The sequence below is a fragment of the Pleurodeles waltl genome, chromosome 7 (assembly GCF_031143425.1).
Source record: "Pleurodeles waltl isolate 20211129_DDA chromosome 7, aPleWal1.hap1.20221129, whole genome shotgun sequence".
Lineage (NCBI taxonomy): Eukaryota > Metazoa > Chordata > Amphibia > Caudata > Salamandridae > Pleurodeles > Pleurodeles waltl.
The window spans coordinates 702,992,517-703,010,512 of NC_090446.1; the positions used below are offsets into that span (position 1 = coordinate 702,992,517).

The 17,996-nt window shown below is 48.2% G+C and overlaps 1 protein-coding gene across 4 annotated transcripts in view; it reads left to right on the plus strand.

Moving 5' to 3' along the window:
- AFF4 (ALF transcription elongation factor 4) overlaps nucleotides 1–17,996 on the plus strand; it is a 902,368-nt gene that overhangs the window by 324,595 nt on the left and 559,777 nt on the right. For all 4 annotated transcript variants that reach the window (XM_069244725.1, XM_069244727.1, XM_069244726.1 and 1 more), the window contains one exon: nucleotides 361–409. In XM_069244725.1, coding sequence (XP_069100826.1) covers nucleotides 361–409 — 49 coding nt within the window. The remainder of the gene's footprint in view (nucleotides 1–360; nucleotides 410–17,996) is intronic.

The following is a 17,996-nucleotide window of genomic DNA, read 5'->3' on the forward strand; positions in this document are numbered from 1 at the left end:
ATATTGTATAGCAGAGGTGTATGCTTGAGTCATAAGACATTTTAAAGTTTACTTTTAAATTTTCTCATAACATCAGCTATGAGGTAGTCAAATGTATGGTTTATTGAGTAGAATATATTGGAATTTTCTTACATTGACCTGTGTGAATGGCAATTCAGATTACAGATTTCACTTTTAAACATATCTTAATAATCTAGAAACCTAACTCAGTGCAAAAAAAAAAAAAATTGGTTTATTCACCCAAATAATTTTTTCAGTGGAGATTCTTGGTAATTTTGACTTGGCATTTGCAAATGAGGATTGGAAATATTTTTTTCAATTGACAATGTTGTTTTAAGCTTCCTGTTTTTTTCTTTGCAGAAAGGTACAACCCGTCTTCAAAAACATCCAATGGACACCAACCCAAATCGTAAATACAATACTTTTTTTTTAGTCTTGCCAATACTTCTCTTCCAATGATTTCTGGTTCTTATCACTTAACCTTTTGGTAACAGTGATCACCTAGTCTCAAGGAAGTGCCCTTTGGAGCAATTCCTAAGTGAAGGCTCTTCTGTGTTTTGCCAATGTGTCAGCCTTCCCTCCTGTTTTGGCAGCAATGTGGGATGGAGGAGTGGAATACTTGTCTCTTTACAGCTTTTTTGTTACACAGCAGGATGTGCATTGAAGCACAAAGTAAAATGATTGACAACTCTAGTGTGGGCTTTTGATTTCATGGAATGCTTTGCCACTTTTAGAAAGTAATCTTACTACCTTGTAACTTTAAACATTCTGAACATTGAGGAGACTGATTGATTGGTATTTATCTTGTCTACCTCTAATTTGGTGGTTGTAGTTGCTAGGTTTTCAAAAATGACCTGCAGTTGTGGAAAGGGGATGTTGTTCCACCTATCAGGTTAACAATAAATTGTCAAGCAAAAATTACTTTGTGCATTGGAGTTACAAAAACTGCTAGTGTCTGTTCTAAAAATGTGTTTGGGCATCGTGCTGTGCATAATTATTATTTTTTTGTTTTGCTGCTGTTACCACTTGGTTCTATGTCTGTCCCCTTGTAAGGCCACACATGTGCTCCAGGAAACCGCTGTGTGTTATCTTAAGCTTCTTTTTTCTGCCATTGGGTCTCTTAGCATCAGCTGACACTGAAAGAGGAACTTGAAGATAGCTGACAGATCGTTTATTACACCTGTGTAGAGAAGGACAAAAAAATAACCGAAACAACCAGTGATCACCTAAAAGGAGATGTAACACATGGACAACTGACCACATGGAAGAGGGATGCACAGTCTGGTTGAATTTGTCTGAGAACGTGGAGAACACACCTGTAAGGAAATGCCTCCTTGGCATGGTTGCCCCCTGACTTTTTGCCTTTGCTGATGCTATGTTTACAATTGAAAGTGTGCTGAGGCCTGCTAACCAGGCCCCAGCACCAGTGTTCTTTCCCTAACCTGTACTTTTGTATCCACAATTGGCAGACCCTGGCATCCAGATAAGTCCCTTGTAACTGGTACTTCTAGTACCAAGGGCCCTGATGCCAAGGAAGGTCTCTAAGGGCTGCAGCATGTCTTATGCCACCCTGGAGACCTCTCACTCAGCACAGACACACTGCTTGTCAGCTTGTGTGTGCTAGTGAGGACAAAACGAGTAAGTCGACATGGCACTCCCCTCAGGGTGCCATGCCAGCCTCTCACTGCCTATGCAGTATAGGTAAGACACCCCTCTAGCAGGCCTTACAGCCCTAAGGCAGGGTGCACTATACCATAGGTGAGGGTACCAGTGCATGAGCATGGTACCCCTACAGTGTCTAAACAAAACCTTAGACATTGTAAGTGCAGGGTAGCCATAAGAGTATATGGTCTGGGAGTCTGTCAAACACGAACTCCACAGCACCATAATGGCTACACTGAAAGCTGGGAAGTTTGGTATCAAACTTCTCAGCACAATAAATGCACACTGATGCCAGTGTACATTTTATTGTAAAATACACCACAGAGGGCACCTTAGAGGTGCCCCCTGAAACTTAACCGACTATCTGTGTAGGCTGACTAGTTTTAGCAGCCTGCCACAAACCGAGACATGTTGCTGGCCCCATGGGGAGAGTGCCTTTGTCACTCTGAGGCCAGTAACAAAGCCTGCACTGGGTGGAGATGCTAACACCTCCCCCAGGCAGGAATTGTCACACCTGGCGGTGAGCCTCAAAGGCTCACCTCCTTTGTGCCAACCCAGCAGGACACTCCAGCTAGTGGAGTTGCCCGCCCCCTCCGGCCAGGCCCCACTTTTGGCGGCAAGGCCGGAGAAAATAATGAGAATAACAAGGAGGAGTCACTGGCCAGTCAGGACAGCCCCTAAGGTGTCCTGAGCTGAGGTGACTCTAACTTTTAGAAATCCTCCATCTTGCAGATGGAGGATTCCCCCAATAGGGTTAGGATTGTGACCCCCTCCCCTTGGGAGGAGGCACAAAGAGGGTGTACCCACCCTCAGGGCTAGTAGCCATTGGCTACTAACCCCCCAGACCTAAACACGCCCTTAAATTTAGTATTTAAGGGCTACCCTGAACCCTAGAAAATTAGATTCCTGCAACTACAAGAAGAAGGACTGCCCAGCTGAAAACCCCTGCAGCGGAAGACCAGAAGACGACAACTGCCTTGGCTCCAGAAACTCACCGGCCTGTCTCCTGCCTTCCAAAGATCCTGCTCCAGCGACGCCTTCCAAAGGGACCAGCGACCTCGACATCCTCTGAGGACTGCCCCTGCTTCGAAAAGACAAGAAACTCCCGAGGACAGCGGACCTGCTCCAAGAAAAGCTGCAACTTTGTTTCCAGCAGCTTTAAAGAACCCTGCAAGCTCCCCGCAAGAAGCGTGAGACTTGCAACACTGCACCCGGCGACCCCGACTCGGCTGGTGGCGATCCAACACCTCAGGAGGGACCCCAGGACTACTCTGATACTGTGAGTACCAAAACCTGTCCCCCCTGAGCCCCCACAGCGCCGCCTGCAGAGGGAATCCCGAGGCTTCCCCTGACCGCGACTCTTTGAACCTAAAGCCCCGACGCCTGGGAGAGACCCTGCACCCGCAGCCCCCAGGACCTGAAGGACCGGACTTTCACTGGAGAAGTGACCCCCAGGAGTCCCTCTCCCTTGCCCAAGTGGAGGTTTCCCCGAGGAATCCCCCCCTTGCCTGCCTGCAGCGCTGAAGAGATCCCGAGATCTCCCATTGACTTCCATTACAAACCCGACGCTTGTTTCTACACTGCACCCGGCCGCCCCCGCGCTGCTGAGGGTGAAATTTCTGTGTGGACTTGTGTCCCCCCCGGTGCCCTACAAAACCCCCCTGGTCTGCCCTCCGAAGACGCGGGTACTTACCTGCAAGCAGACCGGAACCGGGGCACCCCCTTCTCTCCATTCTAGCCTATGTGTTTTGGGCACCACTTGGAACTCTGCACCTGACCGGCCCTGAGCTGCTGGTGTGGTGACTTTGGGGTTGCTCTGAACCCCCAACGGTGGGCTACCTTGGACCAAGAACTGAACCCTGTAAGTGTCTTACTTACCTGGTAAAACTAACCAAAACTTATCTCCCCTAGGAACTGTGAAAATTGCACTAAGTGTCCACTTTTAAAACAGCTATTTGTCAATAACTTGAAAAGTATACATGCAATTTTTATGATTTAAAGTTCCTAAAGTACTTACCTGCAATACCTTTCAAATGAGCTATTACATGTAGAATTTGAACCTGTGGTTCTTAAAATAAACTAAGAAAAGATATTTTTCTATAACAAAACCTATTGGCTGGATTTGTCTCTGAGTGTGTGTACCTCATTTATTGTCTATGTGTATGTACAACAAATGCTTAACACTACTCCTTGGATAAGCCTACTGCTCGACCACACTACCACAAAATAGAGCATTAGTATTATCTCTTTTTACCACTATTTTACCTCTAAGGGGAACCCTTGGACTCTGTGCATGCTATTCCTTACTTTGAAATAGCACATACAGAGCCAACTTCCTACAACACCTTTTAGGTTCCGTTCCAAATGCTACCACAAGTTTGCCCAGAGGCCCATTAAGACTGCAACCTATGCTTACCTGTAGACCACAGAATTGAGGGTTGTGAATTGATTGCAGAGTACCAGCCACAAACCCTAAGACCGGAGAAACAGAGGCTGGCACACTAATCTATCATGCAGACTCAAAAGAAGGAAAGTTGGTCACTGAGGGTCATAGGTTTGTCAAGCGAAGAGGACACTGCCATCTAGGACACAGAGGTGTTATAGGTGGAAGGATCAGATGCCGAAGGAGTGGTTGTCAACGCTGGGTCACAGCAGCTTTCAAAAAATCCCCACATGTTGCAACACATGATCTGCAGTGGAGGATGTCCCTCACAGAAACTTTCTACTTGGAAGGACCATTGTGTGCAAAAGATAGCAGCTGAACCCCTAGCCCCGACGAAAAGGACACCTGCTGGACTTGACGCCAAAAAAAGTGTTATGTCAGTTGTAAGAAGAGGCTGCTCGTAGCCGGAATGAACGGGGATCCTTCAGAAAAATAGGGATTTTGAATCACTCAGGAGCTTTGAATCCTGTTGAAACCAACAGGGAGCAGAACCAAGACAAGTTGGAGCTTGTCAAACTCGAAATGCCCACCACTACAGAGCCACAAGAGGAATAACAGGAGATGATCTTCGAAGAAAACTTGGAGGTTCAGGGAATACTTCAAGACAGAAATAGCATTGACCAGTGAGAAGACCTCAATGTTGAATCCGCAATGAAGGGAGTTGACTCCTACCCTTTGGTGAAGAGGGACAAATATGGAATCCAGCTGAAAGAAGAAAAGGCACAACATTGCCTTCTGCTGGAAACTCTCCTCCCCTCCCAGATCAAGAGTCATTACCTCCTGATGCTTCTCAGCATTCTAGACCAGGGAAGACTTTGAGGACAGGCAGCCTGCCTAAGAGTGAAGAAATAACAACACTCATCCACAGACCCTTAGACATACAACAGTGGATTTACTTATAGTGGCCATTGCAAGAAAGAATCGGTGTTCCCACATCATCTAGACCACCCTAGAGAAGGAGAGCAAGCTTGTGGAGATAATAGGTCATAAGGCAGAAAGAGGATATGCAACCTAGTGGAGGATTGCTAACTCCATCGTCCTCCTGAACGTTTAGGCCCACCAACATTGGTAATAAGTGGGGAAGCTAATAAAACATCTCTTGGAGTAGTTTCATAAATGGGCAGCCTTACTTACAGAGGAGGGAAATACTATTGCCACCACATCCATGAAGTCTGCACTAAGTGCTGTAGATACAGCTAGAAGGTGGGTGGTCACAGAGACAACCCTGAGGAGACATACATGGCTTATGCAAGAAAGGACAATGTCACGACAGAAGCTACGGGGCATTGGAATTTTGAGGACAGGAACAAAGAGGGACAAACCCCCTTGAGGTAACAGCCTGGAAGAGGGAGCTTTCAAGCCACTACACCACCATTGTCCTACCAATATGTAAGCCAGGAGCAAGGGACACTGCAGAAGTAGGAGTTCCAAACAGCACTGCACCAGCTTAATCGTGGCAAAATAGGAGGGGATTGGACTGCCTCCCATAGGGATGACCTCCTCAAGCATGAGACTCGGAGCAGCAGCACCCACAGGACACCATTGGGGGCAGAATGAGTATTTCTATTGGAATGTAGGGGGATCACGTCAGAGTTGCAACATGATCCAACACAGTTACTGCAAAGAACTTGTAAAAACACCACTTAGTCTCGGTCCAAAGACACAACCACACATGAAAGAAGAAAGGATATGTGTAGGAAGCTCTCTCTATATATGCTGTATCAAAATGATATATAGTGTGCACAGAGTCCAGGGGTTCCCCAGAGTCTTAACAGAGGCTAAAGCAGATAATACTAATGCCCTCTTTTGTGGCAGTGTGGTCTAGCAGTTAGGCTTATCAGAGGATAGTGCAAAACATTTGTTCACAAACGGGCAATAAATGAAGCATACACTCAGTGTCTCAACTCCAGGCCAATTGTTTCTGTATAGCAAAAATATATTTTGTTAGTGTATTTCTAGAACCACAGGCTTCAGTTTGCAGGTAACTACATTTGCAAGAACATATGTATAAGTATCACTTTGTTTCAAATTGGCAAGTTATTCTTTTTTTTTTAAGAAATAGCAATAATCTGTTTTAAAAGTTGAAAGTGCAATTTTCAGAAACAGGTCTTAGATGTAAGAAAAGTTAGCACAGTTTCAAGGTAAATACAAGACTAACAGTTCCAGTCTCCGGGGATTAGGATGTCCACAGGTTGGGGTTCAAGTTAACCCAAACATCCACCACCAGCAGCACTTGGCCCGGCGGGTTTCTATGCAGACCGGGGGCACTCAGAATCATGCCTACTTGCAGGTAAGTACCCGCGTCTTCGGAGGGCAGATCTGGGAGGTTTAGAGGAGCACTGGGGGGGGGGGGGGCAGGTGTGCACCCAACGCACACCCTCAGTGGGACAGGGACAGCAGAGTGCAGACACAGCATCCGGCTCCAAAAGCTTTTCTACAGGGGGACTGCTGGGTCACAAATATGCTGCAGGTGAAGTCCAGGGGGGGGTCGGTTCTGGGAAACCAAAGGCTGGACAAGGAGGGGGGGCCGCCTGCTAGATGTTGGTGCACTGAAGGTCTGATTACCGAAGGCCAGGGGGCCGTGAATGCAGGAGTACATTTTGGTGTCTGGCGTCTGTCTTGTTCTGCGCAGGCAGGGGGGTACTCCAGATTCAGGCTGTTGGACAGGAGGGGTCAACCCAAGGTGTGCATTTGCTCAGAATCACCCGAGGACCAGCTCTAGTCGGTTGGGCCACCTGGACACAGGCAGTCTGTGTCTGGTACACAGTGGACAGGATTCGTGGGTCCAGGGAGACTCTGGAGTCCTTGGATGGAGTTTCTTCTTGGACATGTCCGCTTTCCACAGGAGCTCTTAGTCCTCTGGGGCGCAGGCAGTCATCTTGAGGCTTTTAAGAGGTCGCTGGTCCTGCATCATGTGTCACCTTCTTTTAGTAGGGATTTAGAAGCTGGAGACAGGCCGGTAGGGCTAGGGGCCAAGTCTGTTTGCATCTTCAGTATTCTCTGCTGGGTGTCAGAAGGTCTCTGCAGTGGTCAAAGGGCAGTAGCCAATGGCTACTGTCCCTGAAGGTGGCTACACCCTTCCTGGTCACTGTCCTCCAAATTAAGATGGAGGATTTTGCAAAAGGGGATCACCTCTGCCCTGGACAAGTTAGGGTTTGCTCCAGCTGAGGTGGTCACTCCTACTTGCTTTCCCAAATTTTCTGGCAGACTTGCTGCCAAAAGTGGGGCTTAGTCTGGGGGGTGGGCATCTAGCTGGAGTGCCCTGGGGCACAGTAACAAGAGGCCTGAGCCTTTGAGGCTCACCGCCAGGTGTTACAGTTCCTGCAGGGAGAAGGTGTGAAGCAACTCCACCCAGTGTAGGCTTTGTTTCTGGCCTCAAAGCACAAAGGCTCTCGCCGCAGGGGGTCAGAAACTCATCTCAGTGGCAGGCTGGCACAGACCAGTCAGTCCTGCACTGAAGGATTGGGTAAAATACAGGGGGCATCTCTAAGATTCCCTCTTTGTGCATTTTGTAATAAATCCAGCACTAGCATCAGTCTGGGTTTATTATTCTGAGAAGCTTGATACCAAACTTCCCAGTGTTCAGTGTAGCGATGAAGGAGCTGTGGAGTTCGTTTTGACAAACTCCCCGACCATATACGTAATATGGCCACACTATACTTCCAGTGTCTAAGAATGGACTTTCCACTGTAGGGGTATAGTGCTCATGCAGCTATGCCTTTACCTGTGGTATAGTGCTCCCTACCTTAGGGCTGTAAGGCCTGCTAGAGGGGTGACATACCTATACCACAGGCAGTGGTTTGTGGGCATGGCACCCTGAGGGGTGCCATGTTGACTTTTTATCCCCACCAGTACACACAATCTCCAAATGCAGTGTGCATGTGCTTTGTGAGGGGACCCCTAGGGTGGCATAATACAAGCTGTAGCCCTTGGGGACCTTCCCTGGGCACAGGGCTCTTGGTACCATGGGTACCTTTTATAATTGACTTAACTATGTGCCAGGGGTGTGCCAATTGTGGGAACAATGGTACAGTTTTTGGGAAAGAAGATTGGTCCTGGGGCCTGGTTAGCAGGTTAGCAGGATCCCAGCACATACTCAGCCAAGTTGGCATCAACATCAGGCAAAATGTCAACAAGGGCACTTTCCTACAGTATATCTGTAACACAAAAGAAAGGAACTATTACAAAAGTGGGGAACAAAAGTACCTCCAGCAGAGTTTAACCAGTAACACTACAAAATGTATTTTCTAGTGCCAAAGCCAGACAAACACTACTTCCAATCCTGGATCTTCGCTCCCTAAATAAATAAAACCACTAAAATTCAAGATAGCAATGCTACATAATTTAATGTGTGGCTGTGTGTAGGAAGTTGGCTCTGTATGTGCTATTTCAAAGTAAGGGATAGCATGCACAGAGTCCAAGGGTTCCCCTTAGAGGTAAGATAGTGGCAAAAAGAGATAATACTAATGTTCTATTTTGTGGTAGTGTGGTCGAGCAGTAGGCTTATCAAAGGAGTAGTGTTAAGCATTTGTTGTACATACACACAGGCAATAAACGAGGAACACACACTCAGAGACAATTCCAAGCCAATAGGTTTTTGTTATAGAAAAATATATTTTCTTGGTTTATTTTAAGAACCACAGGTTCAAATTCTACATGTAATATCTCATTCGAAAGGTATTGCAGGTAAGTACTCTAGGAACTTTGAATAATTACAATAGCATATATACTTTTTACATAAAACACATTTAGCTGTTTTAAAAGTGGACACAGTGCAATTTTCACAGTTCCTGGGGGAGGTAAAGTAATGTTAGTTCTTGCAGGTAAGTAAACCACCTACGGGGTTCAAATTGGGGTCCAAGGTAGCCCACCGTTGGGGGTTCAGAGCAACCCCAAAGTCACTACACCAGCAGCTCAGGGCCGGTCAGGTGCAGAGGTCAAAGAGGTGCCCAAAACACATAGGCTTCAATGGAGAGAAGGGGGTGCCCCGGTTCCAGTCTGCCAGCAGGTTAGTACCCGTGTCTTCGGAGGGCAGACCAGGGGGGTTTTGTAGGGCACCGGGGGGGGACACAAGTCCGCACAAAATGTACACCTTCAGCGCGGGGGGGGCCGGGTGCAGTGTGCAAACAAGCGTCGGGTTTCCTATGGGAATCAATGGGAGACCAAGGGGTCTCTTCAGCGGTGCAGGCAGGCAAGGGGGGGCTCCTCGGGGTAGCCACCACCTGGGCAAGGGAGAGGGCTCCTGGGGGTCACTCCTGCACTGAAGTTCCGATCCATCAGGTGCTGGAGGCTGCTGGTGCAGGGTCTTTTCCAGCCGTCGGGATTTTAGAGTCGGGCAGTCGCGGTCAGGGGGAGCCTCGGGATTCCCTCTGCAGGCGTCGTTGTGGGGGCTCAGGGGGGACAACTTTGGTTACTCAGTCTTGGAGTCGCCGGAGGGTCCTCCCTGTAGCGTTGTTTCTCCACCAGTCGAGTCGGGGTCGCCGGGTGCAGTGTTGCAAGTCTCACGCTTCTTGCGGGGATTTGCAGGGGTCTTTAAATCTGCTCCTCTGTAACAAAGTTGCAGTCTTTGTGGAACAGGGCCGCTGTCCTCGGGAGTTTCTAGTCTTTCTTGAAGCAGGGCAGTCCTCTGAGGATTCAGAGGTCGCTGGTCCTGGGGAAAGCGTCGCTGGAGCAGGTTTCTTTAGAAAGGCAGGAGACAGGCCGGTAGGACTGGGGCCAAAGCAGTTGGTGTCTTCTTTCTTCTTCTGCAGGGGTTTTCAGCTCAGTAGTCCTCTTCTTCTTGTAAGTTGCAGGAATCTAAATTCTTAGGTTCAGGGAAGCCCTTAAATACTAAATTTAAGGGCGTGTTTAGATCTGGGGTGTTAGTAGCCAATGGCTACTAGCCCTGAGGGTGGGTACACCCTCTTTGTGCCTCCTCCCAAGGGGAGGGGGTCACAATCCTATCCCTATTGGGGGAATTCTCCATCTGCAAGATGGAGGATTTCTAAAAGTTAGTCACTTCAGCTCAGGACACCTTAGGGGCTGTCCTGACTGGCCAGTGACTCCTCCTTGTTATTCTCATTATTTTCTCCGGCCTTGCCGCCAAAAGTGGGGCCGTGGCCGGAGGGGGCGGGCAACTCCACTAGCTGGAGTGCCCTGCGGTGCTGGAACAAAGGGGGTGAGCCTTTGAGGTTCACCGCCAGGTGTTACAGCTCCTGCCTGGGGGAGGTGTTAGCATCTCCACCCAGTGCAGGCTTTGTTACTGGCCTCAGAGTGACAAAGGCACTCTCCCCATGGGGCCAGCAACATGTCTCGAGTGTGGCAGGCTGCTAAAACCAGTCAGCCTACACAGGTAGTTGGTTAAGGTTTCAGGGGGCACCTCTAAGGTGCCCTCTGGGGTGTATTTTACAATAAAATGTACACTGGCATCAGTGTGCATTTATTGTGCTGAGAAGTTTGATACCAAACTTCCCAGTTTTCAGTGTAGCCATTATGGTGCTGTGGAGTTCGTGTTTGACAGACTCCCAGACCATATACTCTTATGGCTACCCTGCACTTACAATGTCTAAGGTTTGGCTTAGACACTGTAGGGGCACAGTGCTCATGCACTGGTGCCCTCACCTATGGTATAGTGCACCCTGCCTTAGGGCTGTAAGGCCTGCTAGAGGGGTGACTTATCTATACTGCATAGGCAGTGTGAGGTTGGCATGGCACCCTGAGGGGAGTGCCATGTCGACTTACTCGTTTTGTCCTCACCAGCACACACAAGCTTGGCAAGCAGTGTGTCTGTGCTGAGTGAGGGGTCCCCAGGGTGGCATAAGATATGCTGCAGCCCTTAAAGACCTTCCTTGGCATCAGGGCCCTTGGTACCAGGGGTACCAGTTACAAGGGACTTACCTGAGTGTCAGGGTGTGCCAATTGTGGATACAAAAGTACAGGTTAGGGAAAGAACACTGGTGCTGGAGCCTGGTTAGCAGGCCTCAGCACACTTTCAATTCAAAACATAGCATCAGCAAAGGCAAAAAGTCAGGGGGTAACCATGCCAAGGAGGCATTTCCTTACACTGTGGGAAAGACTTAGGCTAGAGTCCTTTTGGTCCATAGCTGCCAATTTATTCAGTTGAACCAGAGGCACAAGAGCTTCCTGCGCTGTAAAAAAAAAAAAAATCATCAAAGTACTGTACCAATTCAGAGTGCCATCCTTTGGTATAATATCAGTACCTAGAGTGTTCACAAAATGCCTGGCTGCAGAGGTGCAACATACTTGAGCAGTAAGGGGATGCACATACCCCATCCCTAGGCTACTGGCTAGTAAAAGCAAGCGTGTTCTCTCAATGCAGAAGGAGCATCAGGACAGTTGTGGACAAACTGCACTGGGGTTTATGATGAGCTTAGACAAATCATCACTGGAGCTGGAGAGGGAAAATATATTTCTAGGAGTATGAATTTGGAGGAAGCTGGCCTGGTGTGTGGTGAGTACCTATGGCATTATCACCTTTTACTAGGCACAGGTATCCCCTATTAGTGAGATGTAGTCAGTGTCTAGAAGCTAGGCTCTCCAGAGGTTGCTGTGGATGAGCAGCCAAGGCTTATCTAGGAGACATGCAAAGCTCATGCAATACCACTGTAGTCACACAGCACTTACACACATGAAAGAACCACACAGTGTTACCAAAATAAAGGTGCTTTATTTTAGTGACACAAATACTATATAGGCAGTACTCTATTAGGTGAATAAACACACTTTTATACAGGGAGTGCAGAATTATTAGGCAAATGAGTATTTTGACCACATCATCCTCTTTATGCATGTTGTCTTACTCCAAGCTGTATAGGCTCGAAAGCCTACTACCAATTAAGCATATTAGGTGATGTGAATCTCTGTAATGAGAAGGGGTGTGGTCTAATGACATCAACACCCTATATCAGGTGTGCATAATTATTAGGCAACTTCCTTTCCTTTGGCAAAATGGGTCAAAAGAAGGACTTGACAGGCTCAGAAAAGTCAAAAATAGTGAGATATCTTGCAGAGGGATGCAGCACTCTTAAAATTGCAAAGCTTCTGAAGCGTGATCATCGAACAATCAAGCGTTTCATTCAAAATAATCAACAGGGTCGCAAGAAGCGTGTGGAAAAACCAAGGCGCAAAATAACTGCCCATGAACTGAGAAAAGTCAAGCGTGCAGCTGCCACGATGCCACTTGCCACCAGTTTGGCCATATTTCAGAGCTGCAACATCACTGGAGTGCCCAAAAGCACAAGGTGTGCAATACTCAGAGACATGGCCAAGGTAAGAAAGGCTGAAAGACGACCCCCACTGAACAAGACACACAAGCTGAAACGTCAAGACTGGGCCAAGAAATATCTCAAGACTGATTTTTCTAAGGTTTTATGGACTGATGAAATGAGAGTGAGTCTTGATGGGCCAGATGGATGGGCCCGTGGCTGGATTGGTAAAGGGCAGAGAGCTCCAGTCCGACTCAGACGCCAGCAAGGTGGAGTACTGGTTTGGGCTGGTATCATCAAAGATGAGCTTGTGGGGCCTTTTCGGGTTGAGGATGGAGTCGAGCTCAACTCCCAGTCCTACTGCCAGTTCCTGGAAGACACCTTCTTCAAGCAGTGGTACAGGAAGAAGTCTGCATCCTTCAAGAAAAACATGGTTTTCATGCAGGACAATGCTCCATCACACGCGTCCAAGTACTCCACAGCGTGGCTGGCAAGAAAGGGTATAAAAGAAGGAAATCTAATGACATGGCCTCCTTGTTCACCTGATCTGAACCCCATTGAGAACCTGTGGTCCATCATCAAATGTGAGATTTACAAGGAGGGAAAACAGTACACCTCTCTGAACAGTGTCTGGGAGGCTGTGGTTGCTGCTGCACGCAATGTTGATGGTGAACAGATCAAAACACTGACAGAATCCATGGATGGCAGGCTTTTGAGTGTCCTTGCAAAGAAAGGTGGCTATATTGGTCACTGATTTGTTTTTGTTTTGTTTTTGAATGTCAGAAATGTATATTTGTGAATGTTGAGATGTTATATTGGTTTCACTGGTAATAATAAATAATTGAAATGGGTATATATTTTTTTTTGTTAAGTTGCCTAATAATTATGCACAGTAATAGTCACCTGCACACACAGATATCCCCCTAACATAGCTAAAACTAAAAACAAACTAAAAACTACTTCCAAAAATATTCAGCTTTGATATTAATGAGTTTTTTGGGTTCATTGAGAACATGGTTGTTGTTCAATAATAAAATTAATCCTCAAAAATACAACTTTCCTAATAATTCTGCACTCCCTGTACACCTTAGTTGTCAGGATTGAGAATAGAAAGCAATAGAAAATCAGTGCAATAACAATAGATAATAGTGACCCTAGGGGGATCCCAAACCATATACTAAAGAAATGGAATGCAAATGAGGGACCCCCACCCAGGTAAGTGGAATCTTTAGAGGGGAGCTGGAGGAACTAGGAATCCCAAAAGGTAAGTACCGGAGTGCCCCCATCGACCAGGAGGGAAAAGTAGTAAGTACCTGGTTTTTCCCAAATCCACAGAGAAACTTTGGAAAAGGACTGTGCAAGACTGCAAGAAACAAGATAAATCCAGGCAGAAGAGGGCCTGCAAATGTATGGAACCAAGTCAAGTTCCAGTTGGAGTGTCCGGTTGGGGCAGGAGCCATTACCCACCCTTTTGGAGTTGCAGGACCAGGTAGATGGTGAGGACCTGGAGTCTGCTATACAGCAGAGGAAGAGTTCCAGAAGCGATGCAGTCGATGTTGGAAGAAGAATTGCAGTCTGCCAGTGGTGTGGAAAAACCACCAACAAGCCTTGGCAAAGGCAAAAGTTGCAGAAGAAGATACGTAGAGCTGCAGGGGACCAGGAAGGTCCAAGGGGACTCAACCCGTGGAGGCGGGGGGGGGGGGGGCAGTCGTCCCCCCCCCCCAGCAGTCAGGAGAGCAAGAAGTCGTGGATGCAACCCATTCAGCAACTCGCAGACACAGTAGTCAAATGAGGCCTGTCCAGAAAGAAGCCCCACGTCGCTGGAACAGCAAGCAGGAGACCACCTGTTGCATGGAAGAGTACTGGAGGCTGGGGCTACACGGACCCTGAAGATCTCTTGGAAGAAGAGCCAACAAGCCTTTGTAGTTGAAAGAGTCATGGTGCACAGGGAGGATAGGCAAATACCCACCCACCACCTCCAAAGTTGGACAGCTGGTAGAGGGGAACAAGGGGCCCACTCTAGACCACCACGTCTGTTGCAGGAACCACGCAGAGTTGCAGGAGAGAGGATCGTCCTTGCAGCTGATGCCTGCGGATGGAGCCCGCTCGTCTTTGCAGCTGGTTCCTGCAGATGCAGGGGAGTGACATCATCACTCCAAGGGAGATTCCTTCTTGCTGCAGACTGAAGACTTGCTGCCCTCAAAGGATGCACAGCCGAGGAAATGTTGCAGTTGCAGGAAGGAGTTGGAGAAACAATGTTGCAGGGCGAAGTCAACGCTGGAGCTGCAGATTGTAGGTTCCTGTGAAGTCAGTTCCAGAGGCCAGAAGTCAAAGTAAACGTTGCAGAGGAGTCCTGCTTGAATCTTGCATCGAATCTGAGGACCCGCCCAAGAGGGAGACCCTAATTAGTGCTGGAAGAGGGGGATTGGTCATCTAGCTTGCTGACCACCTATCAGGAGGGTGCTGTGACGTCACCTGCCTCACCTGGCCACTCAGATGCTCATAGCAGAGCTCCTCACCTAGAAGTCACCTGAGGAACATGGGTTTCCCATCAAACTCTTAGACCAGGTGTGACATCCTTGTACCTCCCCTTATCATTGCCTTTAACGAGGCAATGGAAGGAAAATCGCTGTGGGGGCCATGGCCATTAAAGCACTCGTCATCCTTCTACTTAAAGACAATAAGCACCCTTTAGACTGCACCTGTTACCATGGTTCTGTCTCTTCGTGTTGACCTTAAATTGATGTCTAAGGTCTCTTGAACTAGTTGACTGGAACCCCAACCGCCACACCCCCCTTGGCCTCCCCCACCAAAGGCATGTTTGGTATTAACAATGTAGGAATCCTACCCCAATACTGTTGCCAGTTTTGGTTGTATGATTCCATGGACTCGGGGGGGTTCCTTACAGGGCACTCAGCTTTGCTCCTACCAGTTTGCAGGTTTTTCCCGAGCGGCCCGTGCTGCTGCCATCCTACAGACTGGTTTCTGTCCTCCTGTTGCTTGAACAGCTCAAGCCCAAGAAGGCAGAACAAAGGATTTCCTTTGGGAGAGGGAGGCAACACTTTCTCCCTTTGGAAATAGGTGTTACATGGCTTGGGAGGGGTAGCCTCCCCAAGCTACTGGTATGCTTTGAAGGGCACATTTGATGCACTTCTTGCATAAACCAGTCTGCACCGGTTCAGGAACCTCCAACCACTCCCCTGTCCACCACTCCAGGGGTGGTGCCCAGAGCTCCTCCAGGTGGCCACTTGATTCTTCCATCTTGAATCCAAGGTGGGCAGAGGCCTCTGAGAGCATCTGAGGGGCCAGATAAGGCAGGTGATGTCACAGCCCCCTCTTGCTAGGTGGTCACCCTGCTAGGTGACCAATCCCCCTTTTAGGGCTATATAGGGTCTCCCTCTTGGGTGAGTCCTTGGATTTGATGTGCAAGGTTCCAGCAGGACTCCTCTGCAGCGTTTACTTTGACTTATGGCCACTGGAACCACAACAAGACTTCACTGGAACCTACAGTCTGCAGCTCCAGCGATGACTTTTCTCTACAATATTGTTTCTCTTGCTCCTTCCAGCAACAGCAACATTTCCCCTACTGTGCATCCTCTGAGGGTGGCAAGTCTTCAGTCTGCAGCAAGGAGGAATCTCCCTTGGAGTGAAGGAGTCACTCCCCTGCATCTGCAGGCACCAACTGCAACAATGACCTGCGTGGGTCCTCTCTCCTGCAACTCTGTGTGGATCTGGCAACAGAGGTGGTGGTCTTGAGTGTCCCCTTGGTCCCCTCTACCAGCTGTCCAACTTTGGAGGTGGTGAGTCTTTGCCTCTGCTTCCAGGATGGTGCATGTGTGCCTATTACACTATTGCAGCTGCCAAAACCTGTTGGCTCTCCTTCCAAAGGATCTTCAGGACCTGTGTAGCTCCAGCGTCCAGCACTCTCCCCTGCAACGCGTGGTCTCCTGCCTGCTGCACCAGCGACGTGGGACTCCTTTACAGGTGTGCTGATTGGGCCTCACTGTGACTCCTGTGCTTGCTGCCTGAGTCTCCTGTGAGGGTTGTATCCACAACTTCTTGCTCCCTTGACTGCTGGGGGTCTCCTGGGACTCCCCTCCTTGGGTTGAGTCCCCTTGGACCTGCCTGGTCCCCAGCAGCTCTGCAACTCCTCTTCTTGACTCTTGCTTTTGCCAGTGCTTGTTGGTGGTTTTTCCACACCACTGGCAGACTGCAACTCTTATTCCGATGTGGGACATCAAATGCATTACTTTTGGAACTCTTCCTCGGATCCTATGCTGCGTAGCCGATTCCTGGTCTTATCCTTCAATCTGGTCCTGCATCTCCAGAAGGGTGGGTAGTGGCTCCTACCCTAACCGGACACTCCAGCTGGAACTGGACTTGTTCCCCTTCATTTGCAGGTCCTCTTCTGTCAGGATCCATCTTCTGTTTTTTACAGTCTTGCTTGGGTCCTGCACAGTCCTTTCACAAAGTTTCTCTGTGGGTTTGGATAAAACCAGGTACTTAACTCTGTTCTACTAGTCATTGGGGGGGCACTCTGGTACTTAACCTTTGGGGTTCCTAGTTCCTGCAGCTCCCCTCTACAGATTCCACTTACCTGGGTGGAGGTCTGATTTTCGCATTCCATTTTTTGAGGATATGATTTGGTCTCCCCCTATGGTCTCTATTGTTTACTGTTATTTCACTATTATCTATTGCTTTCTATGCCTATTCCTGATTACTAAGGTATATATAATAGTGTTTACTCACCTGCTCGTAAAGTATTGCCTATATAGTATTTTAGTATTTGTGTCACTAAATAAAAGTACCTTTATTTTTTTTATACTGTGTAGTTCTTTCATTTGTGTAAGTGCTGTGTGACTAAGTGGTATTGCATGAGCTTTGCATGTCTCCTGGATAAGCCTTGGCTGCTCATACACAGCTACCTCTAGAGGGCCTGGCTTCCCAGACACTGCCTACACTTCACCAATAGGAGATACCAGGACCTGGTATAAGGTGCTAACACCATAGGCGCTCATGACACACGAGGTCAGCTTCCTATATTGGTGGTGCAGCGATGGTATAAGTACTTGTCTTACCACTTTGTCACGGAGTGCTTTCCACAAGAAAGACCGTTTAGTAATTATTAGGTTCAATACACACTTAGTGTTAGGGATCTAGTCTCCTAAGTTTGGGTAAGCCAAAGTCTGGAATAGCCTTGCTACAAATGTCTTTAGGAGCCTAGAGTTACAGTAGTTAGGGACTCCTACACCACTCTAGCTAGACATCGTGTCTTCAATAAAGCTCACATCTCAGACCCTGAACTCTCAGAATGAGGGGTTAACTTTCCAAGAGGTAAGGAAAATGTGTGCTGATAAGAAACTGAAGAGTAGGGCAATCCCAACAAAAGTCTGGTTCTGGGCCTACTCCTTCAGGATGACGAGGACCATGCTTTAAGCCAGGAGGAGGAGGGGGAAGATGTAGAATCCGCCCCCACCTCCTACCACCTCACACCAGTGCTAGAGAGAGTAGAATTAGACATTGAGGTGGGTCAGGTAGTACCCAGGGAGGATCCGAGAAATCCCAGAAACACTCAGTCCTTTTAGGAGCACTAATGGTAGTGGAAAAGGGGGGGAGGGGGGTTACACAAGTAAGTCCACCATTGTTCCTAGAGGGCTGCTTGTTAGAAATGGGGTCTCTAGGCAGTC